Raw genomic sequence first — 25,287 nt, 5'->3', positions numbered from 1 at the left:
ATATAAGACAACATTTAAACCATTAAAGCATTACAATCAAACTTTTAAAATAATTTTTCCTTTGGCCTCTTAAATACCATTGATCAATTTAACTTCTTAGGATTACTGCTGTGATCATATCCATATATTGTCTTAAAATCCACATTTATGTACAGCTTTTTGATCAGATACCCTCAAAACTAGCATTTTGTAAACTGTTCTTCATAACCTGACTCAAGTCATAGGTACAAAAGTACCTAAAAGCCTGCATTCTGTAGTTCTTATTCAGACAGAACCACCACTGGTTTCAGTGAAAAGTGGAATTATATTGAATGGCAAAAGACTCCAATTAGGAACAGACGCCTCATGGGGTCAAAGTACTATCTTTCTATCTTCAAAAGCATACATTACTTTCAATTTCTAAATGGCTTAAATGATAACTACTTTGCGTTCACAAATAAGAGAAAATATCTTTTATTTCAAGCAGTCTGATTTTCTGGCTTAGGATAAGAAGAAAGCCAAATTACTCTGATTCAAAATAAACAGTTTATACACAGAAAATGGTCAAATGTTTACACAACATTGTTATGAATTTTAAAGAACGAAACCAATATTCTGATTTTCAGATGAAGAAGGTTACCGTTAGTGCATGCTAGGCCAACAATACCATTCACACTTTCATTATAGGAACAAAACCATTCTTAAAACCTAGTTCTTGTTAGGTAATTTAAGTAATCAGCATTAACTATTAGCTTATTAGAAATAGATAAACATTATCATTAAACAAACTGCCATAAAATATGAACACAGACTATGAATCTGAACAGCCACATAACATTGTTATTATGGAACGTGGGTTAAACAAACTAGCAAGGTTAACTGTTTCAAGTACACCGCCTTCCCAATGATTCTAAATTACTTACACTACAAAACTGGATGGGGTATCGCACTGCATTATCAAAGCCGTAAATACTGTAATAAGTAGTTATATCAGTAGTTGTTTAAAGATTTGATCCTGTCCTGTGATAGCATGCATCACTCTATATCTCGTTAATTTGGGTACTCCAGTCTGCAAGATGATGAGTGCCTTTGGTGAGTTGCTCACCACCATTAACTCCTAGATGTGTGTTGGTGCACAAGAGGGTGAGATTGCTTTCCCACTTGTAATGGTAATGAGTCTCAGCACATGACAGGATCGGCCTTATTTTGAAGTAGGGTAGCTTCTACAAGCTATCTAGTTATACCTGCCATGTAAAGGACGGGATAAAGTTCGTAACAGTGTATTAATTGAAAATAAACATGCATGTATTAACCTCTTAAAAGTAACAAAAACATGTAAGTGTTCTTTCAGATATGAATACTTAAACTCAGTTAACCTGGAATGCACAGAACACAGAAGAATCTTATTGTCATGGCTACAAAAGCACTGTTAAAAGGATAATTAAAAACCTATAGTACATAATTAGGTCTACATGCAGAATATAAGTGGGGTATCAGTTTGAATTTACAATATGTCTAGCTTTGTGTTAAAATATTTTTAAACATTAGAATTAGGCTGTCAGCCAAATAAAGTGAACCAAATTCTGCATTTCTCCTCAGGCAAAACCCATACTGAAGTTATAATGATGATGTTTTGATTGAGTAAAGACAGCAGGATTTGTAACGCTCATAAAAACAATCCAGATATATATCAAATATATGTTGGGTTTTTTTTAAATGAAAATAAAATTTATTCATTATGACTTGTCATTAAAATTAGTTTTAAAAAGCATGTTTTCACTGAAAATGCTAGTATATATTTAAAGTATATATTTGATATTTTGGTAATGCTTTCAAATATTATTTGTAAATGAAAGTAAAAATGAGTGAATAATGCAAAAATTGGTTTTGCTCACTGTAACCAACAACAATGAATGGTACTATTTGTGATTGTCATGAAGACTAAGCAGAAAGACTGGTATAAAAGTGGGGATTCCAACAAATTGGTAAAAAGCTAGAACGACTAGAATTTCATTGCTTTTACATACAGTATGTCCCATGAACATTGTTAAAATACTTTTCATGTTTTTTAAACACAAGCATACATTATTAGAGGCCTGAACCAAAGTGATTTAAGTCAATGGGAATCTTTCAAATGACCTTTATATGCTCTGGATCAAGTCCCAAGTATAAACCCATTCTTACAGTCATATGCATGTAGCTACATACAAGATAGCTATTCAAAAAGCAAACTACAAGAAAACAGTTAGGAAAATGAAAATTGCTAGATAACAGTCAATCACAGGCCACCTGATGGTCTTACTACTCTACTAAAGCTTTTCACACTATAGCGCAAAGTGGTTATAAAAGTCCTAATAATCAACGAAAAAATAAGGGGTCTGATTCTCCTCCCACCCTGGTGGGAAGCATGAATGCCCCAACTGAAATCAATGGAGTTACACCTGTGTACAACTGGTGTTAAATGGGAGGAGAATCTGCCCAAGGGCTTACCCAATTCTGAGGCTTGGTTGTTATGTTTTAGAAGAAGTGTCCTTTTTAAAATTAAGAGATTAAAAGTATATATATATTGTAAAGTTAATAACATTACAATAAACTTAATGACAGGGTATCTGGCTGCATATCATGGTTTTCAGATTTATATAAAGATAAATACTATACTAGGGTAAAACAGTACAGATTTGTTGAGATCTTTAGTGTTCAGAGAGAAGACCTAGCTATGTTCTTTGCATCAGAATAATATTGCCTTTCACAATGTGCTCACCATGAGGTAAATGCAAACAAGCGGAAGGTCACACAGATCTGGATCTGACAGGAGCACAGAGCTACTGAGGAATAAATCTGCTTGAAAATTGTATGTAATTCTGTAACTAAAGCTGGAAGAAAAATGACAAGTAAATTGAATAAATTCAACCTACTTTTTTTCCATGGCCTAGTTTTAAGATCTGTTTTTCTTTGACGCTGATATGAACATGTTAGAACATATGTTGCTTCCATGTAACTTTAGCTAACAACTTTTTAGCAACTTTTACAGAAACCAATACCTTCTACAGCTTATTTCCCTTAACATGCTTACAAACTTTGCACTAGTATACAAACTGAGATTCTGTACGTTAACGATGGAAATCAGAACTTGTGTTTGTATTATTTGTCCATCATGTTGAGGATCATTTCACAAGTCATTTCTGTTTTCTGCTCCCTCGGAGTACTTGTTTCTATTCCATATACGACAGGGACAATCTCACTGGCACAGCATTCCGTGTTCACAAAGGAAACATCTTGGAATGATCCCAGGTCAACAGCTTTGCAGAAAAATTAAACATCATAATTGTCAACGAGAGAAAGAATTAAATACTAAATGAATTTACCATTCTGCAGTTTCACTGTAGGGGAAAAAAACATTTTCAGTGTCTATAATGCACCACTACATCTTCTATTTTAAAGTCTCCAATTTTGGAGGATAAATACATTCTGTTATAAATGTCACCTTGCTACTGCTGTGATTGTGTTCTCAACTTTGGTGGATCAATTTAGTTGTAATGTGCAATAATCAATGCTACTGAGTAGCACCAATGATTTACTAATCAGCAGAGACCTTGACATTAATTAACTGGAGACTTACATACTTCTCACATCCATGGCAGAATGATGAAGAGGGAATTCCTCTAAAAAAATTTAAATTAATTTTCAACAGCAGCAGCAGAGCATGTTATTCATCAGCCAGAAAGACACCATAAATCAATTTTTAAACCTGAGCAAAAAAGAGTCAAAACTTCTTGTGATACTATGATCTTTCAAGAAGCCAATCACACAAACATATATACCTATATCTTATAGTCAATATTCCAAGTGTGTGTGGAAAACTATTCCTCTGCCCCTGTTCAGCCCCAAATACTAACTGTTGAAAAAAAGTAATTTGGACCCAGTGCTTTAGCGTGTAAGATCTGAGAGAGTCAAATAATGGGAAGTAGTTGCATTCTGTCTCTCTAGTGCTTGTAGAGAACATTATTTAAATTTTGGCAAACTGAATTTCTCACCCCAAGAGCTGAAGATGCACAAAAAAATTCATAGTCTGCATGTAGCAGACAACAGCAGCAAAAGTCTACACAACGCAAGTACTGCAAATACAAAAACCGCAAGCAAAGCCTAGGTCTGGGTCTATACTGGCATTTCTTTTAAAATCTTCAGTCACAATCACTGCAGGCTTACCACTGAAAGGAGTGGAGGGAACACTATTGTAAAACCACCTGCTGATGACCCACCTTGAGATGTATTCATCAGACTTTGAAAAATTACAACATCACAATTATCATGATGTGAAATGTTATCCCAGTGGCATTGTCCATACAGAGAAAAAAAAATCAGTGTAAACTGCCTGCCAATATATTAAATACTGTATTGCCTACTCATGCTTAGAAAGAGTCAAATTGGCCAAGCTTGCAACAGATCAATGAGCCAGTACCTTTTCATATTGGCTACCATCTTGTACTCCAGAATCTAGGCTTAAATTTTTTAAAAATTACTATATAGCCCTGATGACTGTAAAGATCTGATAACCTTCAAAATGTGAACAAATTGTAAACCAACACAGCGTGATACACCACCTCAGGAGAGGTGCCTGAGCTGCTGGCAGGTGTTCTCTGTGAGAAGTTCTCAGTTTGGGAACTCACTTCCCCACCCTTGATCTGCCATAGCCCAGGTATCTCTCCAGACTTTTGTTAAGGCTGCTGAGGAGAGTGAGAGAAACAGGTATCTAGGGGTAATCCTTCTGTTCATCTTGTGATTTTTAATTTATGGGCTAGGAACCCAAAGTACTAGATGGGAGCCTATAGCTGTATTTTAAAAATAAAAAATAATAAAACAAATGTGTCCGCCCAAGCCTGCAGACAGCCTGAAACAATAGCTCTGAGGTGTGAACTGTCTTACTCATCTCAGTGGCACGTTAACTGTGAAGCCCAATTCTGTTTAAAATAGTCATTTGTACTATTTCTCTGATGACCAAACACAAGGTAAAGAAGAGGAATGATCATATTATGAAGACATGCTCAGTATACTCTAAGCAGCATTCTAGTTTGGCATCACAAATGGGAGGAGCTTGGTTTGTGGTACTCAGGAGTTTTCAATTTGGTCCCTATTGCCTGCTGACTCGCTGATCTGCACAGGAGAACTCACTGTGGCCTTCATCTTCCTTGATTAAAGAACAGTGCTGTATTTTTGACTATTGCTGGGCAGGGAGACTGGGAGGAAACTTGCATGAGCAGGAGAACGGTGACTCCAGAACAAATAATTGAGGAATGACTCTCACTCAGTTGACTGGGCTTTCTGACACACATAAAACGGTGTCTGAAACAAACATATATCTTATGTTAACACTTAAATTAACCTCACTGTGAAATATTAATTAAACCACAGGATGAGATTCACAGCTTTAGCCATATCTGGTTGATTCCAATTTACTTGATTAAATTCTAAACTTATGAGCTGATTACCTTCTTGCTTAACATCATGTTTTAGTCTGTCGCATCTTTTCTTTTTGCCCTTGTTTCCTTTGCGGCGTGTAACAGATTTTGCCCTCACCAATCCACAGCTTTCAGCATGCTTATGCATATTATTCTGATAGGACAATGAAGCACAGACATATGAATACAGTATTAATGCAATTATGCATTTTAACACAAAGAGACAAACATTTCAAGTTTCTAATATACAAATTTTAGAAAACTAGAAAAAAGGTCAATTAATCTCAATGACTTGCTGCTTATCAAACTTATCATAGAATATCAGGGTTGGAAGGGACCTCAGGAGGTCATCTAGTCCAACCCCCTGCTCAAAGCAGGACCAATCCCCAACTAAATCATCCCAGCCAGGGCTTTGTCAAGCTGGGCCTTAAAAACCTCTAAGGAAGGAAATTCCACCACCTCCCTAGATAACGCATTCCAGTGTTTCACCACCCTCGTAGTGAAAAAGTTTTTTCTAATATCCAACCTAAACCTCCCCCACTGCAACTTGAGACCATTACTCCTTGTTCTGTCATCAGCTACCACTGAGAACAGTCTAGATCATTCCTCTTTGGAACCCCCTTTCAGGTAGTTGAAAACAGCTATCAAATCCCCCCTCATTCTTCTCTTCCGCAGACAACAATCCCAGTTCCCTCAGCCTATCCTCAGAAGTCATGTGTTCCAGGCCCCTAATCATTTTTGTTGCCCTCCGCTGGACTCTCTCCAATTTTTCCACATCCTTCGTGTAGTGTGGGGCCCAAAACTGGACACACTACTCCAGATGAGGCCTCACCAATGTCGAATAGAGGGGAACGATCACGTCCCTCGATCTGCTGGCAATGCCCCTACTTATACATCCCAAAATGCCATTGGCCTTCTTGGCAACAAGGGCACACCGTTGACTCATATCCAGCTTCTTGTCCACTGTAACCCCTAGGTCCTTTTCTGCAGAACTGCTGCCGAGCCATTCGGTCCCTAGTCTGTAGCAGAGCATGGGATTCTTCCATCCTAAGTGCAGGACTCTGCACTTGTCCTTGTTGAACCTCATCAGATTTCTTTTGGCCCAATCCTCTAATTTGTCTAGGGCCCTCTGTATCCTAGCCCTACCCTCCAATGTATCTACCTCTCCTCCCAGTTTAGTGTCATCTGCAAACTTGCTGAGGGTGCAATCCACACCATCCTCCAGATCATTTATGAAGATATCGAACAAAACCGGCCCCAGGACCGACCCTTGGGGCACTCTGCTTGATACCGGCTGCCAACTAGACATGGAGCTATTGATCACTACCCGACAACCTAGCCAATTTTCTATCCACCTTATCGTCCGTTCATCCAGCCCATACTTCTTTAACTTGCTGGCAAGAATACTGTGGGAGACCATGTCAAAAGCTTTGCTAAAGTCAAGGAACAACACGTCCACTGCTTTCCCCTCATCCACAGGGCCAGTTATCTCGTCATAGAAGGCAATTAGATTAGTCAGGCATGACTTGCCCTTGGTGAATCCATGCTGACTGTTCCTGATCACTTTCCTTTCCTCTACGTGCTTTAGAATTTATTCCTTGAGGACCTGCTCCATGATTTTTCCAGGGACTGAGGTGAGGCTGACTGGCCTGTAGTTCCCAGGATCCTCCTCCTTCCCTTTCTTAAAGATGGGCACTACATTAGCCTTTTTCCAGTCGTCTGAGACTTCCCCCAATTGCCATGATTTTTCAAAGATAATGGCCAATGGCTCTGCAATCACATCCGCCAACTCCTTTAGCACTCTCGGATGCAGCGCATCCGGCCCCATGGACTTGTGCTCGTCCAGCTTTTCTAAATAGTCCCCTGAACCACTTCTTTCTCTGCAGAGGGCTGGTCACCTCCTCCCCATGCTGTGCTGCCCAGTGCAGCAGTCTGGGAGCTGACCTTGTTCGTGAAGACAGAGGCAAAAAAAGCATTGAGTACATTAGCTTTTTCCACATCCTCTGTCACTAGGTTGCCTCCCTCATTCAGTAAGGGGCCCATACTTTCCTTGACTTCTTGTTGCTAACATACCTGAAGAAACCCTTCTCGTTACTCTTAACATCTCTTGCTAGGTGCAACTTTAGGTGTGATTTGGCCTTCCTGATTTCACTCCTGCATGCCCGAGCAATATTTGTATACTCTTCCCCGGTCATTTGTTCAATCTTCCACTTCTTGTAAGCTTCTTTTTTGTGTTTAAGATCAGCAAGGATTTCACTGTTAAGCCAAGCTGGTCGCCTGCCATATTTACTATTCTTTCTACACATCGGGATGGTTTGTCCCTTTAACCTCAATAAGGATTCTTTAAAATACAGCCAACTTCTGAAGATTGTTCCAGCAAAAAAATTTAAATTCCACTTTAAAAGGACCATTATAAAGACTGGTAGGCTTAAAATCAGATCTACCATCTTTGTTTGATTCATAAGTGAATAAAATAGTTTATCAAATATCAAATTTAAAAAGAAGGTAGGACCTGCTTGTGAAGCTACTATAATCACGAGTCCCAGTGACAGTAACACTTCTTGTTGCGAACACAGTATCCTGTGTGCTCAGGGAGCTGGCTGAGATACAAATTCTGCTGGTAGCATACGGTTTTGAAGAACAGGATTATTATTCTCTCATTCACTTTGCTAAAATATTCCTTGTATTTTCTACTTTACATATTTTCGCAGTTTCCTCTATTTGTCTTTTGGTACCTATCTAGGATACTTTCCAGATATTTACTTTTGTTTCCTATTTGCCTTTTATTTTCTATCAGACTATTTTCACTTTCAATCTTATTAATTCCCAACTTGCATTGTACCAATATAATTCTTGAAACAAACACCTGGCCTTTTATATAAAGTGGCAAATTATCAGATGTATTAACCCTTTGATGTGAGATCTGGAAAAAGCCTATTGCTGGCTCTGCATCAAGGAGCTAGCTGAAGATTCAGTTCAGCCAGTAGACTGCTTCTTTATAAAAATGTGATATGTAGTACTTAACTAAAGATATCTCCCCATTGAGATTCCTTAAAAGGGGATACCTTACCCAGCGTGAATAGCCCTTGCCACATTTAGGGCATTCATAAACTGTTGGTTTAAAATTGGAATCATGGTGTTTCCTGAAGTGAACAGTTAGAAGCTGCTTCTGCCGGAAGCATTTGCTGCAACATACACAAGTGAAGGGTTTCTCACCAGTATGCGTACGCATATGCACAATCAAGTGTCGTTCCTGAAATGAAGAAAACAATGTTTAAAACATAACTAACTTTGTGACAAGCAAAAAAACTAGAGTCCAAGGTTGTTGCAGTTTCCTTAATTTGTTTCACAGAGCACAGGTATTGAAGAACATGTAGGGTAAAATTCTGCTCCCACTGAAGTCAATGGCAAAACTGCCACTGACTTGAATAGGACCAGGATTTTACCCCACATGTACCATCACTTGGAGAACAGTGATCCCTGAAATAAGATGTTACGGGCCGAGTACTGAGATTTAGTTTATATTTTCCTAAATCTTTCACTTTACCAGAATATTCAAGAGTGTCAATTATTTTACTGTGCAACGTTTTAAAGAATGGTTGGAACAAAACAAACCTTTCCAGAAAAATGAGAGAATAAGTTAACCGTTTTGATTTTTTTTAAATGTTATTTTCTAGAGTTGGTGGGTTCTTAAGACCTTGTCTCCTACTGTCCATTGGAAACTCCACCCCTGCTGTGTTTGCATTGCCGCGATGATGCAGTGAGATCCACTGATATGGATCATTACATGCAACTGGAGACGTGCTGAAGGAAATGGAACTCTGTAAGGGAACAGTCTATGCTAGCACATCAGTGCCTATGTAATGAACAGTGGGAAGGAATGACTAATAACAGTAACAAACAGGGTAGAAAAGATTGCTGCTTGTGGAGAAAGCACACCTGCATACTGCAGCTTCAAAAACCTCTTCAAGGTCTGGCTTGCCTCCTGCCCTCTTTTCCCTAGACAAGTGGACAGCTGACTAGATAAGAGACTGCCTGTGCCCTCCTTTCCTCTGACAAGTGGTAACTGGTGAGTTCAGAGGGCACAGTTGTTTTAATTCAACAGAAATTGATTACAATTAATAAGCTGTTGAAGTTATAAAGAACACATGCGAAAACCCATATTACTGAGCTGTCAGTATTTTACATTTTGTTACCCTCTTCAGGGGAACAATGGCAAGATAAAGCTATAGATGGTTTTAATGGGCTTAAAAGCCCAGCCTTAAAAGTTAAATATCCCTTTCTACTACAGAGTATGCTTGTCTGATTAAGAATCCATGATTTTGATCCATATTTAGTTATCTTCTCTCTATATTTAATGTTTCTTCCTGAGTGTGATGAAATCAACAGGCAGAACAAGTCACTAAATTTTCACACTTTTCCAACGAGAGTCCAAAAAGCACTTAGAGCAGCAGTGTCAATGAAAGAATCCTGTGTTTATGAGTTCTTTTTAGAAAAACTTATACTACCATAGCATGTTTATTCCTTTGGCTGGTGAAGATTTTAATTGTGCTAATGCATAGTACATACATTAACTCCATTATTACCCTTACATTAGCAAACTGTTATGAACAAATAAATATTCCATAGAGCATGGCCACATATTTCAGTTTTTAAACATGACAGATTTCTAAATACAACTTAAGAGGATGAAAATTCATCACGTCTGGACTGCACATAATTCTCTAATCAGAGCATCCAATAATAAAAGTTTCTTTGGACTGAAATATAGTGTAAAATGATTAGTCTAGAGTGTACGTAACTCTTTAATCACACCATCCAGGAATGAAACAAAGACTATAAAGGTTATATATTGGGATAAATATGTTTCCTCATGTTACTGATATAGCAAAAAACTTATGAAACCTATAGCATGATTTAATTCTTCCATTTTTAGATGTATGAAAATTTCTTCTAGAATAGGTATGAGATAAAAATATGTAGAAATACATTCGGATAACAAAAGGTCCACTAAGAAGTTTGTTTCAGCCAGGCCAGATAAACAGAGCCAAGCTGATTGAGGGTATGAACAAAGCTGTGTAATGAAGTTTCTAAAGAGTTGTCAACATCTGTAAGATATGGGGTACATCTAATCTATTAAAAATGTAAATTCTATAAATAAATTAGGCAAGGAATACAGTATCCTATGTCAAATTTCTTCTTATGAAAAATAACCTACGCTAAGAATCCAGTCTTCCCTGACATTTTATATTGCATGGCTTCCAAGCTACTTTTATAGTATATTGTTATTTTGTTTTATATAAATACCAGTTTGGATTGAAAAAACTTTATTCTGTAACATGTTAAATACTACAAATAAGATGCAAATACCATGTTTTGTTATCACAATGGCAGTGAAAATAACTGCTCTTATTTCCTACTTTCGAACAAATCATGTCTGAATGATTTTTCATAAGCAAATAGTTTAAGATTTTTTAGCATTACTAATTTATCATTCATTCATAAACCAGTTATCTTGTAAATAAATATAAACACAGCATTTTAGCTAGACTGTGGTAACAAATAACTATGATCAAAGCAAATACATCCCCAAAGCCAAGCCTACCCCACAGAAATATTAGGTGAATACGCTATCACACTCCAATTAATGTAAATACCTGCTTGCATGCATAACTGCATCGATCACATTTGAATCGCTTTTCATTTCTATGAGTTTTCTTGTGCTGAATAAGAGCATAGCGCTCATGGAAAAGAGCTTCACAATAACGGCACTTCATCGCTACAGCCAGGTAGGAATGCAGGTTCCGTAAGTGAACGCCTAAAACAGTTTTACAGATCATTACATTGAAAAGTTGTGGTAGCTGAAGATGGATTTCTGGATGTCCACAGATTCAGACAAAAGGCTAATCTGTGCATAGCCTGGAACAGGCGTACGGGCGGGGGGGGGGGGGGGGGGTTGTGTGAAAGAAAGCTGACAAGGTACCTTCCAGGCCTCCTACTACCTCTGTACAGGAGCCAAAAAACAGTCTACTAGCATCACCTTTGGGGCAGCAGCACAAAGGACCAGATTTTCAAAAGCTGTTTACGTGCTTAGTGGGATTTTCAAAAGCACCTAAGCAGTTTGGGCACCTACTTCCCATTGAAATAATTCTACATCTTTAGGCACCTAAGTATATTTGATAATCTGGCCCAAAATTGTATTTATTGTAATGTGGTACCTGCAGTATACATGGGCTTTTTGACAATCAATAGGTGCTTGTTACGGGATAATCTTTGAACAGAGACAAATTCCATAAGTAAACGCCCTACCGTAGTTCTACATTTATGAATAGATATTTAATTGATTTCAATTTGAATTAGGCCTTTAGTGGGTTTTCCAAATGTGCCTAGGTGCCTATCTTTATGTACCCAAATACCTTTAAAAATCTGGCCCTTTATGCCTCAACCCATCTCATTCAAGCACCAGGAGCCCACTATGGTAAGATATTTAATTAAATCACACATTATATATATATACATATACACACACACTTACTTACACACACTTGTGATGAATGCATGAGCCTTTGTACAAGAAGCTGAACAAATGTGCAATGTTGACCCCAATCGGAACTTTCGGATATTCAGCACATTTGAAAATCAGGTTGGCACTTAAGTACCCATTTAAGACCCTAACTTAGCTCCTAGTTTGAAAATCTTGGCCTTTGTGTATAAATTTGTTTGGAACCTGTCAGTTATATCGACTGAATTATAACAAATAGGTTGTATTTCTAATACGGTGGCTTGTTAATGAAAATCTGGTTTCTATGAGGTCTTCAAATTACTAAAACATCAATTTACAAGTGAACTACATGGATACTTATAATTTTATTGGTATGCAAATGAAGTCTTGTTTCAGATACAGAGTCAGTATAATCATAATTCTCTTGGAAACTCATGTGGGTTTGTATTTGCAATATACTGGTTTGTATAACTGAAAATTTAATCTGCATATAGCCATCTTCCATTTATGATATTTTAAGCAGAAATTTGCAATATACACTAGCATGTAGTGATATTACTTGCAGGTGAGAAAAAAAATCCATGGATTGTATAAAGAATGTAGGTATCTACATCAGAATATAGTGCTTTCTGCTTGATGGGAAAAGACCGAAAGAGTTAAAGGTCATCTCTATGTATTGTACAACATAATCTGTCATGTCACATAAATCTTACAGAACCTGAAAACAGATCTGCTACAACTGCTTAATAGGAATTTAGAATTTCTATAGTACAAATATTGCCTGCTAAACATATATGAACGCAAGATTAAAAGTTCATAAAGTGTATATTAGTTATGAATGAGATTCCTTGTACTCTTTGAAGTCTCATTTGTAAATTGCTCCATAATTCACAAGTAAAGTTAAAAAAACATTCAGTACAAATGTACAAGCTGATCTTATATATTCAAGGATATCAGTGTATTAAAAACATTCAATATATTTCCAGCTCCTCAGATTTCTGGTCTGACACCCACTTTTATTTCACGCTTAGGCTGGGGCTGGAACAGAATCTGGAAACTGACAGTCCCATCAAGATCTGCTCCTTCTGCCACACTGAGTTTCCACTCTGTGCAGTAGAGAATCTATGGCCTAGATTTTTGTTACGGCTGTCACTTTGGAAAATGGATTTTCTTAATGCCACAGGTATTTAATAAAATCTTGGAAATGTTAACTCTTGATGTGGAGCGTTATAACTGTACCAATCTATAGCAACCACAAGATGGCAACACATCCCCTCAGCAGGAGAAATTCATGAATAATTTCTCCCTAGGAATACTTTAGTTAATGATAAAAATAAGTCAAAGAACATTTTTATAGCATTATGAACAGTAAGAAAAGATACCAAATTCCCTATGCAATTGCATTCCATTTTTTTCTTAAATCCAAACTCACCCAAATCACTTTTTCTTGCAATAAATGTGTTACAATGTGGACACTGGTATCTGGGCACATTTTCACTATGCTTCTGTAATATATGGATTTTCATGGTACCACTTTGTGTGAATCTGGCCTGACAAACATAACATTCATAGGGTTTTTCTCCTATGAAAAAAGCATGAGAAGTTAGATAATATATGCTTAGCAGCTCTACATATATATTTGATACAAACGCACCTCTCCCATGGACGTCTATGGCCCTGATACTGCATTGCGATCCACCAGCACGAATCTCTGTGCCCGTACAGAAAATCATTAACTTCAGTAGCAATACATACTGCATGATGTGTGCAGAGATCCACACTAGCTGAGAGCTGATCCTAGTGCAGGATTTTAGCCTACAGAAGTTGTGAGCAGAACTAATGACAGTACAACGCCATTTATGTAACTTAAAATATTAATTAGTTCGTTCTTCTTTTCTGCTGTGTTTAATGTAGGAAAATGCACAATTGCTAACACTGAACTGGGCTAAATTCTGCTCTCAAGCAGACTTTGTAATCTGTTTGTCTTCACTGGGATTCCATAAGGAAACAGGAGAGCACAGCAGGAACAAATTACTTTTGTTATTTTGCCATAAATATTAAAATAGTGCAAGTTATAATTACAGGATTTGCAGTTATTCATTTGCCAAAATAATTTACATGAAGAGACTGTATTTTTAGGAAACAGATGTGCCACAGTCATGCCCACATTTTGGGACAGCTACTTTTTTGTAAACCCTCCTGACTGTCAGACACATGCCATGTAAAATTAACCAGGCCTGATACAAAACTGAAAACTGTATCACAAAAAACAAGAGCACACAAGAGAAGACATTGAACTTTTTATTTCATATCAGTAAAGGTCAGTTTAAACAAAATGAACACAATTAAAAATTGTTATAATCTGATGGGCCAAATTTTCAAAAGTAGTTTTAAAAACAGACCTAACAATTTTACATGAACATTTTTCCATGTATGTTCTTGTGACACACAAAACATAAGTGAAAAACTGTCTGCGTAAAACTGCAGCAGCAATTTCAGAGGCTGGATTGAGGTCAGCTTAAAAAATATAGTCCTACAGATTTACCAAAACTGTAAAATATATATATTAACCATTACATGAGTAAGTCTTACCTGAATGAGTTACCATATGTCTTTTCAGCTTATAGGTATCTTTGCTAGCATAACTACAGAGATAACAGTTATAAGGACGCTCTCCTGTATGTGAACGAAGGTGACGCTTCAATTTGCTTGCCTAGTGTAAAAGTCAAAAATTAATTTTAACACCACCCATATTAAAGGGACACTGTCAATTTAAAATCTAATCCATTTTACAGAACAAATGTAGTAATTTCAAGTTCTACACCCTCATTAAAACACCCTTTCAATTTTAGTGGATTTGCAATCACAATTTTTAGGGGTATTTTTAATATTCCTTCCCCGCATAGAGCGTTGAAGACCCACACAAACAAAAGGGGAAAACGACTATATAGGGGGAAATAGTGAAACTTGCCCTGCGTACACCTCTATCAAATGCACAAAGGCTAGGATTTTCAAAGCATCCTAATGAGAGCACCTATCTCCCTTAGGCAGCTGTGAAAATGCCAGCCAAAGAAAAATTGAAAATATAGAGAAAAAAATGGAAAGGCCAATACTAAGTAACATATTTGCTCATCTCATTGGCTTCAATCTGGCAAAGATTTACATACATGCTTAATTTAATCCACGAATAGCCTCACTCAACGTCACTACTCAAGTAAAAATCATGGATGTGCTTAAGTCTGTGCTGCATCAAATCCTAACTGCATAGTAATAACTATCTAAGAGCTTCTTCAGCACTCACTCAAGCAAAACTCTCAGAAACTTCAATGTGAGGTTGTAATATTGTAATAGCAAAAAGTGATTAATAAAACCCTTACTTAAAAAAAGAGAAAAGTACAGAGTACATTTAATATTTTTAAAAATCATTTCAATTTAGATTTAAATACTACTAGCACAATACATGTGGAGCATTAAGGGACCATATTTTGAAAAGAGGAACAGGCAAGGTCTGTACGCAGTCGCAATTTGGGCACAGCATGTCAGGCACTTAATAGTCATTTAACAACATAACCGCAGAAACAGTGCACACAAAAAGTAGGTGCATGATTGAATGCTTACTCTTTTCCATGTGAACCTCTGGCATTTTCTAGTTTTTATTTGACCCGGAACTACACTATAGATGCCAATCCTACAAACACTAAGCAAGTGCTTAATTTTATACATTAGCAGTAACAACTGACTATAACAAGCCTACTCATGTGCATAAAGTTAATCAAGTGCCTGTTTGCTGCATGATGTATTTACAGTGACCCTGATCCTACAGCCATTTTTACTGTTAGAAAATAACTAGAAAAAATATTAAAACAAAATGTATTTGTTGGTATGTTTTCAAAAAAGGGTTTGATGAACACAGAAAATGTTAACTTAAAAACGTACAAGAGCTCACTCAGAAGAATGAGTGAGCAGACAAAATAAAAATGTGAGGATTCTGAATAAATGTCTATTTTTTGAAAGGCTTCTTCATAAATAATGAAATTCATCCTCTATTTCTGAAAGTTTTATTAATTGGGCTTTGTGAAGGCACCTGGAGGTGGAGGGATGGAATTCACTCCCTCAATGTTTGGCCGGATCCTGGGGCTGAAAACTCAGCCCTTTGTGGCCAGAACAAGTTTCTGGGCCATTGAATCTGGATATCCAATATCTCCCTCCGCTTACACATGCCCCTGTGGCAATCTTCATGCCAATCTATGGGATCAGTGCAGAGCCCTCCTTTGTTGTGTGCAGGGACTGTAGCCGCTATCTGTGTGGCCACTGCTCTTCTGTAGAGGGAAGTAATGGGGTTAAAACGGTGGAAACAGCAATGCACAAACCCTCTGCACTAAGGAGAATCTCCCCAACACAACCCAGTTGTTCAGTGTCAATACTGTAACTTACATATGTAGCCACATAAGTTCATTTACTGACCTGTGTATCTGCTATCTGAGTTTTGTAAAACTAAGGTAAATAAAGATAATATGAAGGTGCACCATTAGTTTCCAATCCTTCGAGCACTTCTGCTCATGAGTAATTTTATGCATCTGTGTAAAAACCTACTGAACTCACAGGATATCAGGCCTTTGTATTTGAAAACATACACCCCTCCACCCCCCAAAAAAGAAAAAAAGAGATTCAGTAGTACTGCACTTACTTCTACACTAGAATATTTACACATTGAGCACTTAAAGGGTTTTTCTAGAGTGTGCTTATATCGCCTGTGTCGTGCAAGCTCACCACTGGTCACAAATGCCATCTCACAGTCACTGCACTTATACGGTCTGGTCCCTGTAAGAACATATTATTTAGATTTTTTTAAAAAGGCATATCTGTGTAATTTCTCAGAAGTAAATCAGCATTTACACATTAATGAAAATAGTTTTAATATAAAAAATTGGTATGAATTTTTTTTAGATGCAAATATTTAAAAACTATAAATGTATTACGAATGCAAGGTTTATGTATTACATACCTATTTTAAAATATTAGAAAGAAAAAGGCCCACAGATATTAAAGGAGACAGACCAGGTCATGAGCACAAGAATTCGATATTTTAATTCATTTCACCTTGAGGATGGTTCTGTTGACTATTTTTTATATATTTATATATATATATTTTATATATAAACACTAAAGCCATGTTGTGTCACCGCTCTACATACGGAACTCCCAATAAAATCAATGGGGGGTTTAGAATGCAGATTGGTGGCCGAAGACAAGATCATTTCAATGCCACTTAAATCACTTAAATTCAATGCCACCAAGTAAAAGGAGCACGTTCTTACACACTAAGTATACCTGTATGTGTATTCACATGGTTACGCAGGAGAGTGACTGTACGGAAAGCCTTAAGGCAGAGGTGACACACATGGGGTTTTTCATCAGAATGGGTTTTCATGTGACGATTAAGACTTGATATTCTAAGAGAGGTGAATGCGCACAGATCACAATGGAAGATCACCTTTTCCCCTATGAGAATATAGACATATTTAGGTCACATGAGCCACAAAACAATTATCTGACTTAAAGAATAGTGCCAATTTCCTAACTAAACCTCCTAGATTAAGTAATAATACTTTGCACTTCTGCAGTGTCTTTCATAAGAGTACCTCAAAGTGCTTTCCAAAAATTAAGCCTGTCAGAAAGGTATTATTATACCTATTATAAAAAGAGTTTAGAGTGATTCATCCAAAACCATACACTGAGTTAGTGGTACAGTTGGGAACAAAATCCTAGACGCACGACTCCTAGTCTAACTCACACCAATGGATAATCCTCCCTCCCTTGAGGGTATCTAACATTTAGCTCATCTAGACGCTTATATCCTGTGGAATACACCTGTGATGTCAGCTTCATTAACTAGTGAGACAACCTCCTATACTTACTATAAAAGCCTAGAAATGGCAGATTAATTATGATTCTCCACATATTCAAAAGCTTGAAAATGCTAAGTATAGACAAAAAAACTATTATAGTTTAAAGCCTCTTAATCTATTGCTTGAACTTCAAGAATGCAAATGCAGCAGAATGTTGGTTCCTTAAGTGATCAAAGAGAACTGTACTCTGTGCTGATTATATAACACCTGCAAACTCACATAATAGAAGTAAGGAATTTCTTTAGAAAATAAATTGAGGAAATGTGAAACATTTTCAGCTTTCAAGCAGATTCAGAGTTGCCAAATGGCACATAGTGTAATATACAGACAGCTTTCCTGGAAGCATTATCTCAGGTCTGGGTCAAGCCGATTCTTTACGATGACCATTCAAGTTGAAGCCAACAAATATTTCTAGAGAATTAATGTGCCTGTATCAGGACATGCAGATAGTAGTATACTTCAACTAACAAACAAAAGTACTTTATCATTATTTTATTCATCAGTTCATACCCACACAAAAAACTTCTTCTTGGAACCACCCATAGGCTCCTCCAAACCTGCAAATCTTGTAAATTTGGCAACAGGGAGGCACTGTCTGGCATAACTAGTAAGAGCCATCAAATCAGGGATCCATCTTATTAAGTACAGCAGACAGAAAACCTGCCTCACCAGCAAAGTAAGAACTTTGCTTCTTAGTCAACTTTATCTGTTTGCCCACCCCAATCTCCTGCATCCTATATTGCCTCTGTTGCTGCTAAGTGTTTTTGCCTGCAAACCACCTCTGCCTTCTGTTAAGGACTGAGACGTAGTGGCATGGGGCACATGAAGTTTGTCACTGTTACAGAGACTGCTTCTACACCTGGAAAACTCTTATGGCTCACCAGACAGAAACTCTGCTCTGGCAAACCTTACTAGGTCTGTTGAACTGGAACTCCCATTATCACAACCAAAGAAAGCTGAAAGCGAAGACACAGATGAGAGCAAACTGAAAGCACAGAGGCAGCCAGGATGAGGGACTGGTATGGTAGCAGGGGAACTAAATGGGACAAGCAGGATGCACATGGACAGGGAAGCCAGGATCGACAGGGGAATCAAGAAGGGAGCTTCAGAGAATGGGAGTTATCTATGAAGATCCAGAGCTCCATCAGTTTCCATAGCAAAAAAAAAAAAGAAAAAAGAAACCACAACAAACCCACCGCAGATGAGTTATAACAAACAGCTTTCTGTATTTTCCTCCACCATGAATTACCCTATTCTGGGCTTATACTTGGTAAAGCACTCAGTGCAATTATGAGTTTTTCTCACCTTCGAGTTTGTCGTATTGTAGGAGACTGAAAAAGTTATAATCTAAGGATTTCAGAAGACAATGATTTTAAATATTAAGATTACCAAGAAGGCTCTAAAGAGTACAAATCTCAGAATGATTTTACAAATCTTCATGTTTAATTATTAAGCATTTACATTCAATATTAAGTGGAAAACTCAATGGAACCTTAGCTATGGAGCCAGGTTTCAAATACTCCAAATTACTCCAAGTGCAGATGATTGAGGCAGTAATCTGAATAATTTCTCTGTTGAAACTTTACAGTGACATCACATTGATTAAAAAATTCTAAGCAGGTAAGGTCAGAAAAGGTTATTCATTCATTTTTTCACATTTCAGTAGTAGTTTGAACCTTAACTTAATCTAACCATAAAGAGTGGAAGTTACTTATAGGTCTTCAATCTGTTTTCTAAATATGAGCTACAAATACTGCATAGTCAACTTTTTACCTTTTTTCCTATGCTGTGTGTTTGTTTGAGCTTCTAGAATGTCAGTTTTTTTTATAACTGCTTCTTCTTCTTGCTCTTTGTGTTCATAGTGTGACACTGACATATCATCTTTGGCTTTACAGCTCAAGATCTTTGCTTTCTCAACACTGAAAATGTCCTTTTCTCTTCCCTCTTCATTTGGAGGCAGTTGCTGGACCTTACCTTCAACTGCATGTAGATCTTTACTTCTGTCAATCTAGTTTAAAAAACAAGAAGTTTTTCATTTCATCAAGAAAACAAATGGTCTCAGTCCAACCATGCTTGTGGCAAAGCAGCAGAGGCTATCTGTACCAGCAAGCAGAATACAATAAACTACCCACCAATTAATTCTCATTTACAGCTAGCTATTTGGTACATAATCTGCAGGGATTTTGATTTGGGCCTACTGAATCAATGAGTTTTGACATATACTTCAAAAGGAACAGGAACAGACTTTGGGGGACACAGTTTTCAAGCACTTAGCATCCATAGTTGGGGCCCAATTTTCAAAAAAGGTCATTTAGGCATCTAAATTGAGCGGGCAGATTTTCAACTCAGTGGAAACTGCAGGAAGTTGAGCACTTCTGAAAAATTAAGATTCATGTAAAGTTCCTAAACGGGAGCTACTGAGTGCTGAGCAATTTTTAAAACCTGGCCCTGAATCTTTACAGGTTTAAGAACATTTTAGACCTTCTTCTTGAGACTATAGCAATGAGACTATAAAAGTTTATATTTTCAACTTCTTTTGACAGCATTTTTTCATATAATTACTAGGACTCTACATTTCAAGAAAAAACAAGGAAAATAAATGTAATTTTTATAAATTATATTTTTGTAAATTTAATATAGGATTTATGCAGTATATTTGTATTAATTTCACATCATGTGGCAGTTACTAAGGTATTGTAACTGAATTTTTTTTTAACTAAATAGGTTTTAATACTCAGTGTGATCATTACAACTCCCAAGACTATAAAATATAATGCATCATCTCTTGAAAGGGACAATGTCTAGTATTTTAGGCCCAACATTTAAGTTTTGTAGCAAAATTTACAAAGCCAAGTATTTATAGCAATACTAGTGTTTTCATGAACTTTCCAAATAGTTTGTTCTAAGTGAAAACTAGTTGTGTTTGGCTTTAAACATTTCAACTTTCACACCCAAACACTACAGTATTATACTAATGTGTGAGAACCAGGAAAAGAAACCTACCAGCATACTTATGAACATCTGAGTTAACTGAAATGCAAATAATGCAGAAATGAGAAAAATATATTTAAAACATTCTTTTAGCTTTAATAAACTGTCAGTAATGTACATAGGAAAGATTGCCTTTTAATAATATAGGCTGAGATTTAAAAAACTCATTTAAGGGATTTATATGTCTAAATCCCTTCATTTAAAAAGTCACAGCCATGATTTTTATTTTTCATTTATATTTTTTTTAAACCAGATTTTAGTTTTAAATCTACCAATATAACACTACAGACCAAAGGTTACCATCGCATCTTCATTGACAGTATCTCTACCTTAATCAGTAGCATTCCTGGTGGTTTATCCATGGACTGGTTTTCTTCATCTTTTGCCTGTACTTTTTCTTGCAAAACATTAATCTGCATCACCTCCACGTCATGAAATGTATAAACACCATCCTGTATACTTATTGCTACACCTGTGGGTAGATTCTGCTGAGCACCTACTCCCTGTTGCACTACTACCAAGGGCTGCAAGACACTTGCTCCTCGTTGTACTACCATGTGCACCCCACTCTGCTGCTGAATATTCAACTGACTGACCCCCTGGACGTCTTCTTCCCCTTCCTTCAAATGCACAGTCTGCAGCATTATCAAATGCTTTTCACCCTGTACTGGAGATGGGGACAACTCCAGGTTTCCTCCTTCTTCTTCCAGCAGCTTGGCTGGAAGGGCTCCATTTAGGCCTTCAGCATCTGGGTCACAGATGCTGTTTCTTTCCTTCACCCAGGATATCTTGCCCCCTCCATCATCTTCTCTTGCCTTGTCCCAGGTTCTTTCAGCACCTTTTATTTTGGTGAACAGCTCAGGCAGGGCTGAGTCCTGAGAGGCCATCATTAAACAAACCTGTCCCAAGAGACAGCAATGAAAGCTACTAAGGCACCTCATCGCCTTTAAATTCAGCCCACACCAACTCCACACGCTGCCCTAACCCGCACCACTTCCACTCCTTAATACCCCCCCACCCAGAAACCCTCGGCTAAAATCCTGGTCCCCCAAAACCTACCTCCACTGTCCACACACTGGGAAAATATTCCCCACGACCCTTCCAGAGCGGCCCTTTTCCCCTTAAGCCCCACAGCACCTCCCCCTCCAATAACCCCCCCACCCTCTATTAATCACCCCCACGGCACCCCTCAAGCACCTATCCCCACAGACTCCCCCCCCCCATATACCCTGATATGGGCTACCCTCCAGGAAACCTCCCTCCCGCCCTACTCCTCAACCCCCTACCTTCCCCAAAAGCTCCCCAACCCCAGTGACCCAGCTGCCCTTCCCCACAATCCCCCTGGAGCTGCACTAGCCCCCCCGAAACCCGCTGCCGCGCGGGGAGCCCTCACGCGTCGGCTTCCAGCCCCGACCTCCAGGGGCGGCCGCCGCCCTGGCCCCGGCCCCGCTCTCCCCCCAGCGGCCGGCCCGGCGGGCTCTGCGGAGAGCAGGAGCAGCGCAGAGCGGGCGCGCGGCCGGCGCACGTGACTGCGCGGCCGGCCGCGAAGCGGGCTCCGAGGCCCGCAGGAGGGGCGACGAGAAGAGCCCCTCCCCCACTACAAAGGGCCGGGGACCCCCCCCTCCCCACACACACTCCTCACCCCTGCAAGGGAGCAAGGGGCCGCCCTTAAGTACCTCACTCCTTCCCCCACTGCAGGGACATGTGGGACCTCCACTGGCCTGAGATCCCCGGCTCCCTCCTCCAGCAGCGGGGACTGAGGCCTGAGCTCTCTTGCCTGAGGAGGGAACCAACCCCCTCCACTTCATTTCCATCACGAGGGGCAAGATGGAAAAAGCCTGGTGCCAGAGCCCCCCTCGCAGTGTACTGGCAGGGTAGGGTGGAGAGCCTGTCTCCATGTCATTTGCAATCTGACCCGTAGGAGAAAGTCCCTCTGTCACCATAGCATTCAGGAGCTAAGGAAATGAATGAGACTGGCCCAAGAAACAGACACGGAAAACCATGCACAGCAAAGATAGTTTAATTTATTTCAATTTCCAGAGATGGTACAAGTCAGGACCTTTGAGATTCTGACTGAACAGTTAGAGCCCTGCAAATCCATGGATATCGGCTTTGTATCTGCAGATATTTGCAGATCAGATGCGGATACACCTTTTGTATTGGCACAGGGCTCTGTGAATAGGAACCACCTCTTCACCCCGTTAATGAAAGCCAACAGCCTGCAACTGTATCCTAATGCATGAGCCTGTGTGACCGCATGAATCTTGTTGCATGGTCAGAGCCAAAGTTTCCATTTTCCACTTTTATGCACCACAGCAAGTTCCTGTGACTAGACAGTAAAATCTCCCATAAAACCCCAAAATATTTAGAAACATTTCCCCTAACTGAGTCATAAAGGAAGATTTCTGAGAGTTTCTTTAATGTTCTTAAAATGTGCTCCCACTTCGTGAGAGTCAATGGAACAGCACTCAGTTGGCCTTCCTCTTCCACACTATTTAAAGTATTTACATACTTCTCTTATGGAAACACTCAGCCTAGCTATTATGCCAGTTGAGTGCTATTCAAGAGAGAGTTGACTGCTAGTAGTGTATCATCTCTTACCATCAAAGCTTAAGTATTTTACAAAATTGATTAAAGAGCTATAAGCATCATTATACTATTCTGTAGTTCAGTATTGATTATTCACCAGGGAACAACAAGTTTTTATGTTCAAGAGTTCTCTAAAGGCCCTTACAAAAATGTTTGAGATAAACTTGTAAAATTTCACAAAATAGTTCATCTTTGATATCCTTCAAAAACAACATTTTACAATCCTCAGGATAAACCATTAAAGTCCCTTTTTTTTTTTTTTTTTAAGGCCCACTTGCTACTAATACTCCCCTAACATTAGATATCAGTGCAGAGGAAGGATTTAAAGATTCGCCTCTAACTTTTAGGATGACACATTGTAAAATGGCTATAGGTTAGCATCTCTCATGTCCCAGTCATGACCTAGGCAGTCTATATAATATTCCACTAAACTGTTTTCACATTGATTGTCAAAACTGACAGGCTCAACCCATTTAAAAATAAAAGGAGTACTTGTGGCTGTAGCTCACGAAAGCTTATGCTCAAATAAATTGGTTAGTCTCTAAGGTGCCACAAGTACTCCTTTTCTTTTTGCGAATACAGACTAACACGGCTGTTACTCTGAAACCTGCCATTTAAAAATATTGATTGTGACTGAAATTATTTCAGCACAAAAGCAGCCCACGGTGCATACCCTGGTCTACATAGCTGATATAATGGAATTTTGTGGACAGCCTACATTGTGCTGTACCTAATATATACTACTGAATACATTTAAACTACTACACAAATACTTTTCAGTGTAAATCTACGTATTATGCATTTCATTTTCTGCAAGAATATAACAAAGGCATAATTATTTGCTTCAACTAGTGCCCACAATGATAGATGCGGTATACAAACACAAAAGGAAGGCACTAAAGACTTCATAGTCTAGGCAGTGATCTTGTGACTTGTTGCAAGGGATCAGTCAGTGCCTGAAGTCCCATTGTTATCAGATTTCAGAGTAGCAGCCATGTTAGTCTGTATTCGCAAAAAGAAAAGGAGGACTTGTGGCACCTTAGAGATTAACAAATTTATTTGAGCATAAGCACGAAAGCTTATGCTCAAATAAATTTGTTAGTCTCTAAGGTGCCACAAGTCCTCCTTTTCTTATTGTTATCAGAGGAGCTCCACATGGGTGCAGACATCCAGGTTGCAGGATGCTGACCTAGAAAATGCACACACACAGAAAAGTGATTCGTAAATTAACCTTACAAGGCCTTGTTCTCAGAGATGCTAAGTTTCCATAGCTCCCATGCGCTCCAGCGGGTACTACCAGAAACAAAATACCTATAGCCATAAACTTGCAGAAACTGAACAGCTGTAGGGTTTTACCTCACAGTAGTTTTACAGTTAAATTTATTCAGGAATACACAGTGGCAGATAATGTAGATAGTGGCTTTGTGATAATACTAAGTAGACCTGGGCAAAAAAGTAGCACCAAAATGGTTTATCTACTTTATTCTAAAATGGCATACCATGCCACCCCCAACAGATTGACAGTACCTGTCTGTCCGTAAAACTTCGGTGTTCTGTGAAATTTCCACTGCAATTTTTAAAATTAAAAACTTATCAAAATACCTTTGTAAACAGTTCTGGAAACGTATCACCTTCTTTAAAAGTTATTGAGGATAACTTCCCTGAGTGAAGGCAGAGGGTTTTATCCAGATCTTGGTTCTTTGTTAGATTTTGCTTCTACAAAGAGAAGTGAGGAACATGAAAAGGGTATCTATCTGTTAAGCCTACAAATTCCCATCTCATCTAAAGAAAACTTCCAGGTGTAGACACCAGAAAAATTGACGACAGGCTACTTAATGTGCAAATAATTGCACAACTATTA

General features: G+C 38.3%; 1 protein-coding gene across 5 annotated transcripts; it reads right to left on the bottom strand.

Moving 5' to 3' along the window:
• Positions 1-437: 437 nt before the first annotated feature.
• CTCFL (CCCTC-binding factor like) lies at positions 438-22,582 on the bottom strand. 5 transcript variants are annotated; one of them, XM_048820516.2, is made up of 12 exons: positions 22,514-22,582; positions 21,167-21,736; positions 20,850-20,876; positions 19,620-19,854; positions 17,269-17,439; positions 16,625-16,758; positions 14,530-14,650; positions 13,370-13,519; positions 11,093-11,253; positions 8,506-8,688; positions 5,466-5,589; positions 438-3,278 (listed from the first exon to the last, which is right to left on the bottom strand). In XM_048820516.2, the coding sequence occupies exons 2-12, from the start codon at positions 21,725-21,727 to the stop codon at positions 3,121-3,123; spliced, it is 2,025 nt and encodes a 674-aa protein (XP_048676473.1). In that variant the 5' UTR covers positions 21,728-21,736; positions 22,514-22,582; the 3' UTR covers positions 438-3,120. The 5 variants fall into 5 exon arrangements, with proteins under 5 accessions (XP_048676473.1, XP_048676472.1, XP_048676471.1 ...); XM_048820515.2 differs by lacking the exon at positions 22,514-22,582 and adding an exon at positions 22,252-22,332; XM_048820514.2 differs by lacking the exon at positions 22,514-22,582 and adding an exon at positions 22,231-22,321.
• Between the last annotated feature and the right edge of the window lie 2,705 nt (positions 22,583-25,287).

Source organism: Caretta caretta, chromosome 13 (assembly GCF_965140235.1).
Source record: "Caretta caretta isolate rCarCar2 chromosome 13, rCarCar1.hap1, whole genome shotgun sequence".
NCBI lineage: Eukaryota > Metazoa > Chordata > Testudines > Cheloniidae > Caretta > Caretta caretta.
Note: the sequence above shows the minus strand (reverse complement) of the source record. Positions and strands in the feature narration are given on the sequence as shown.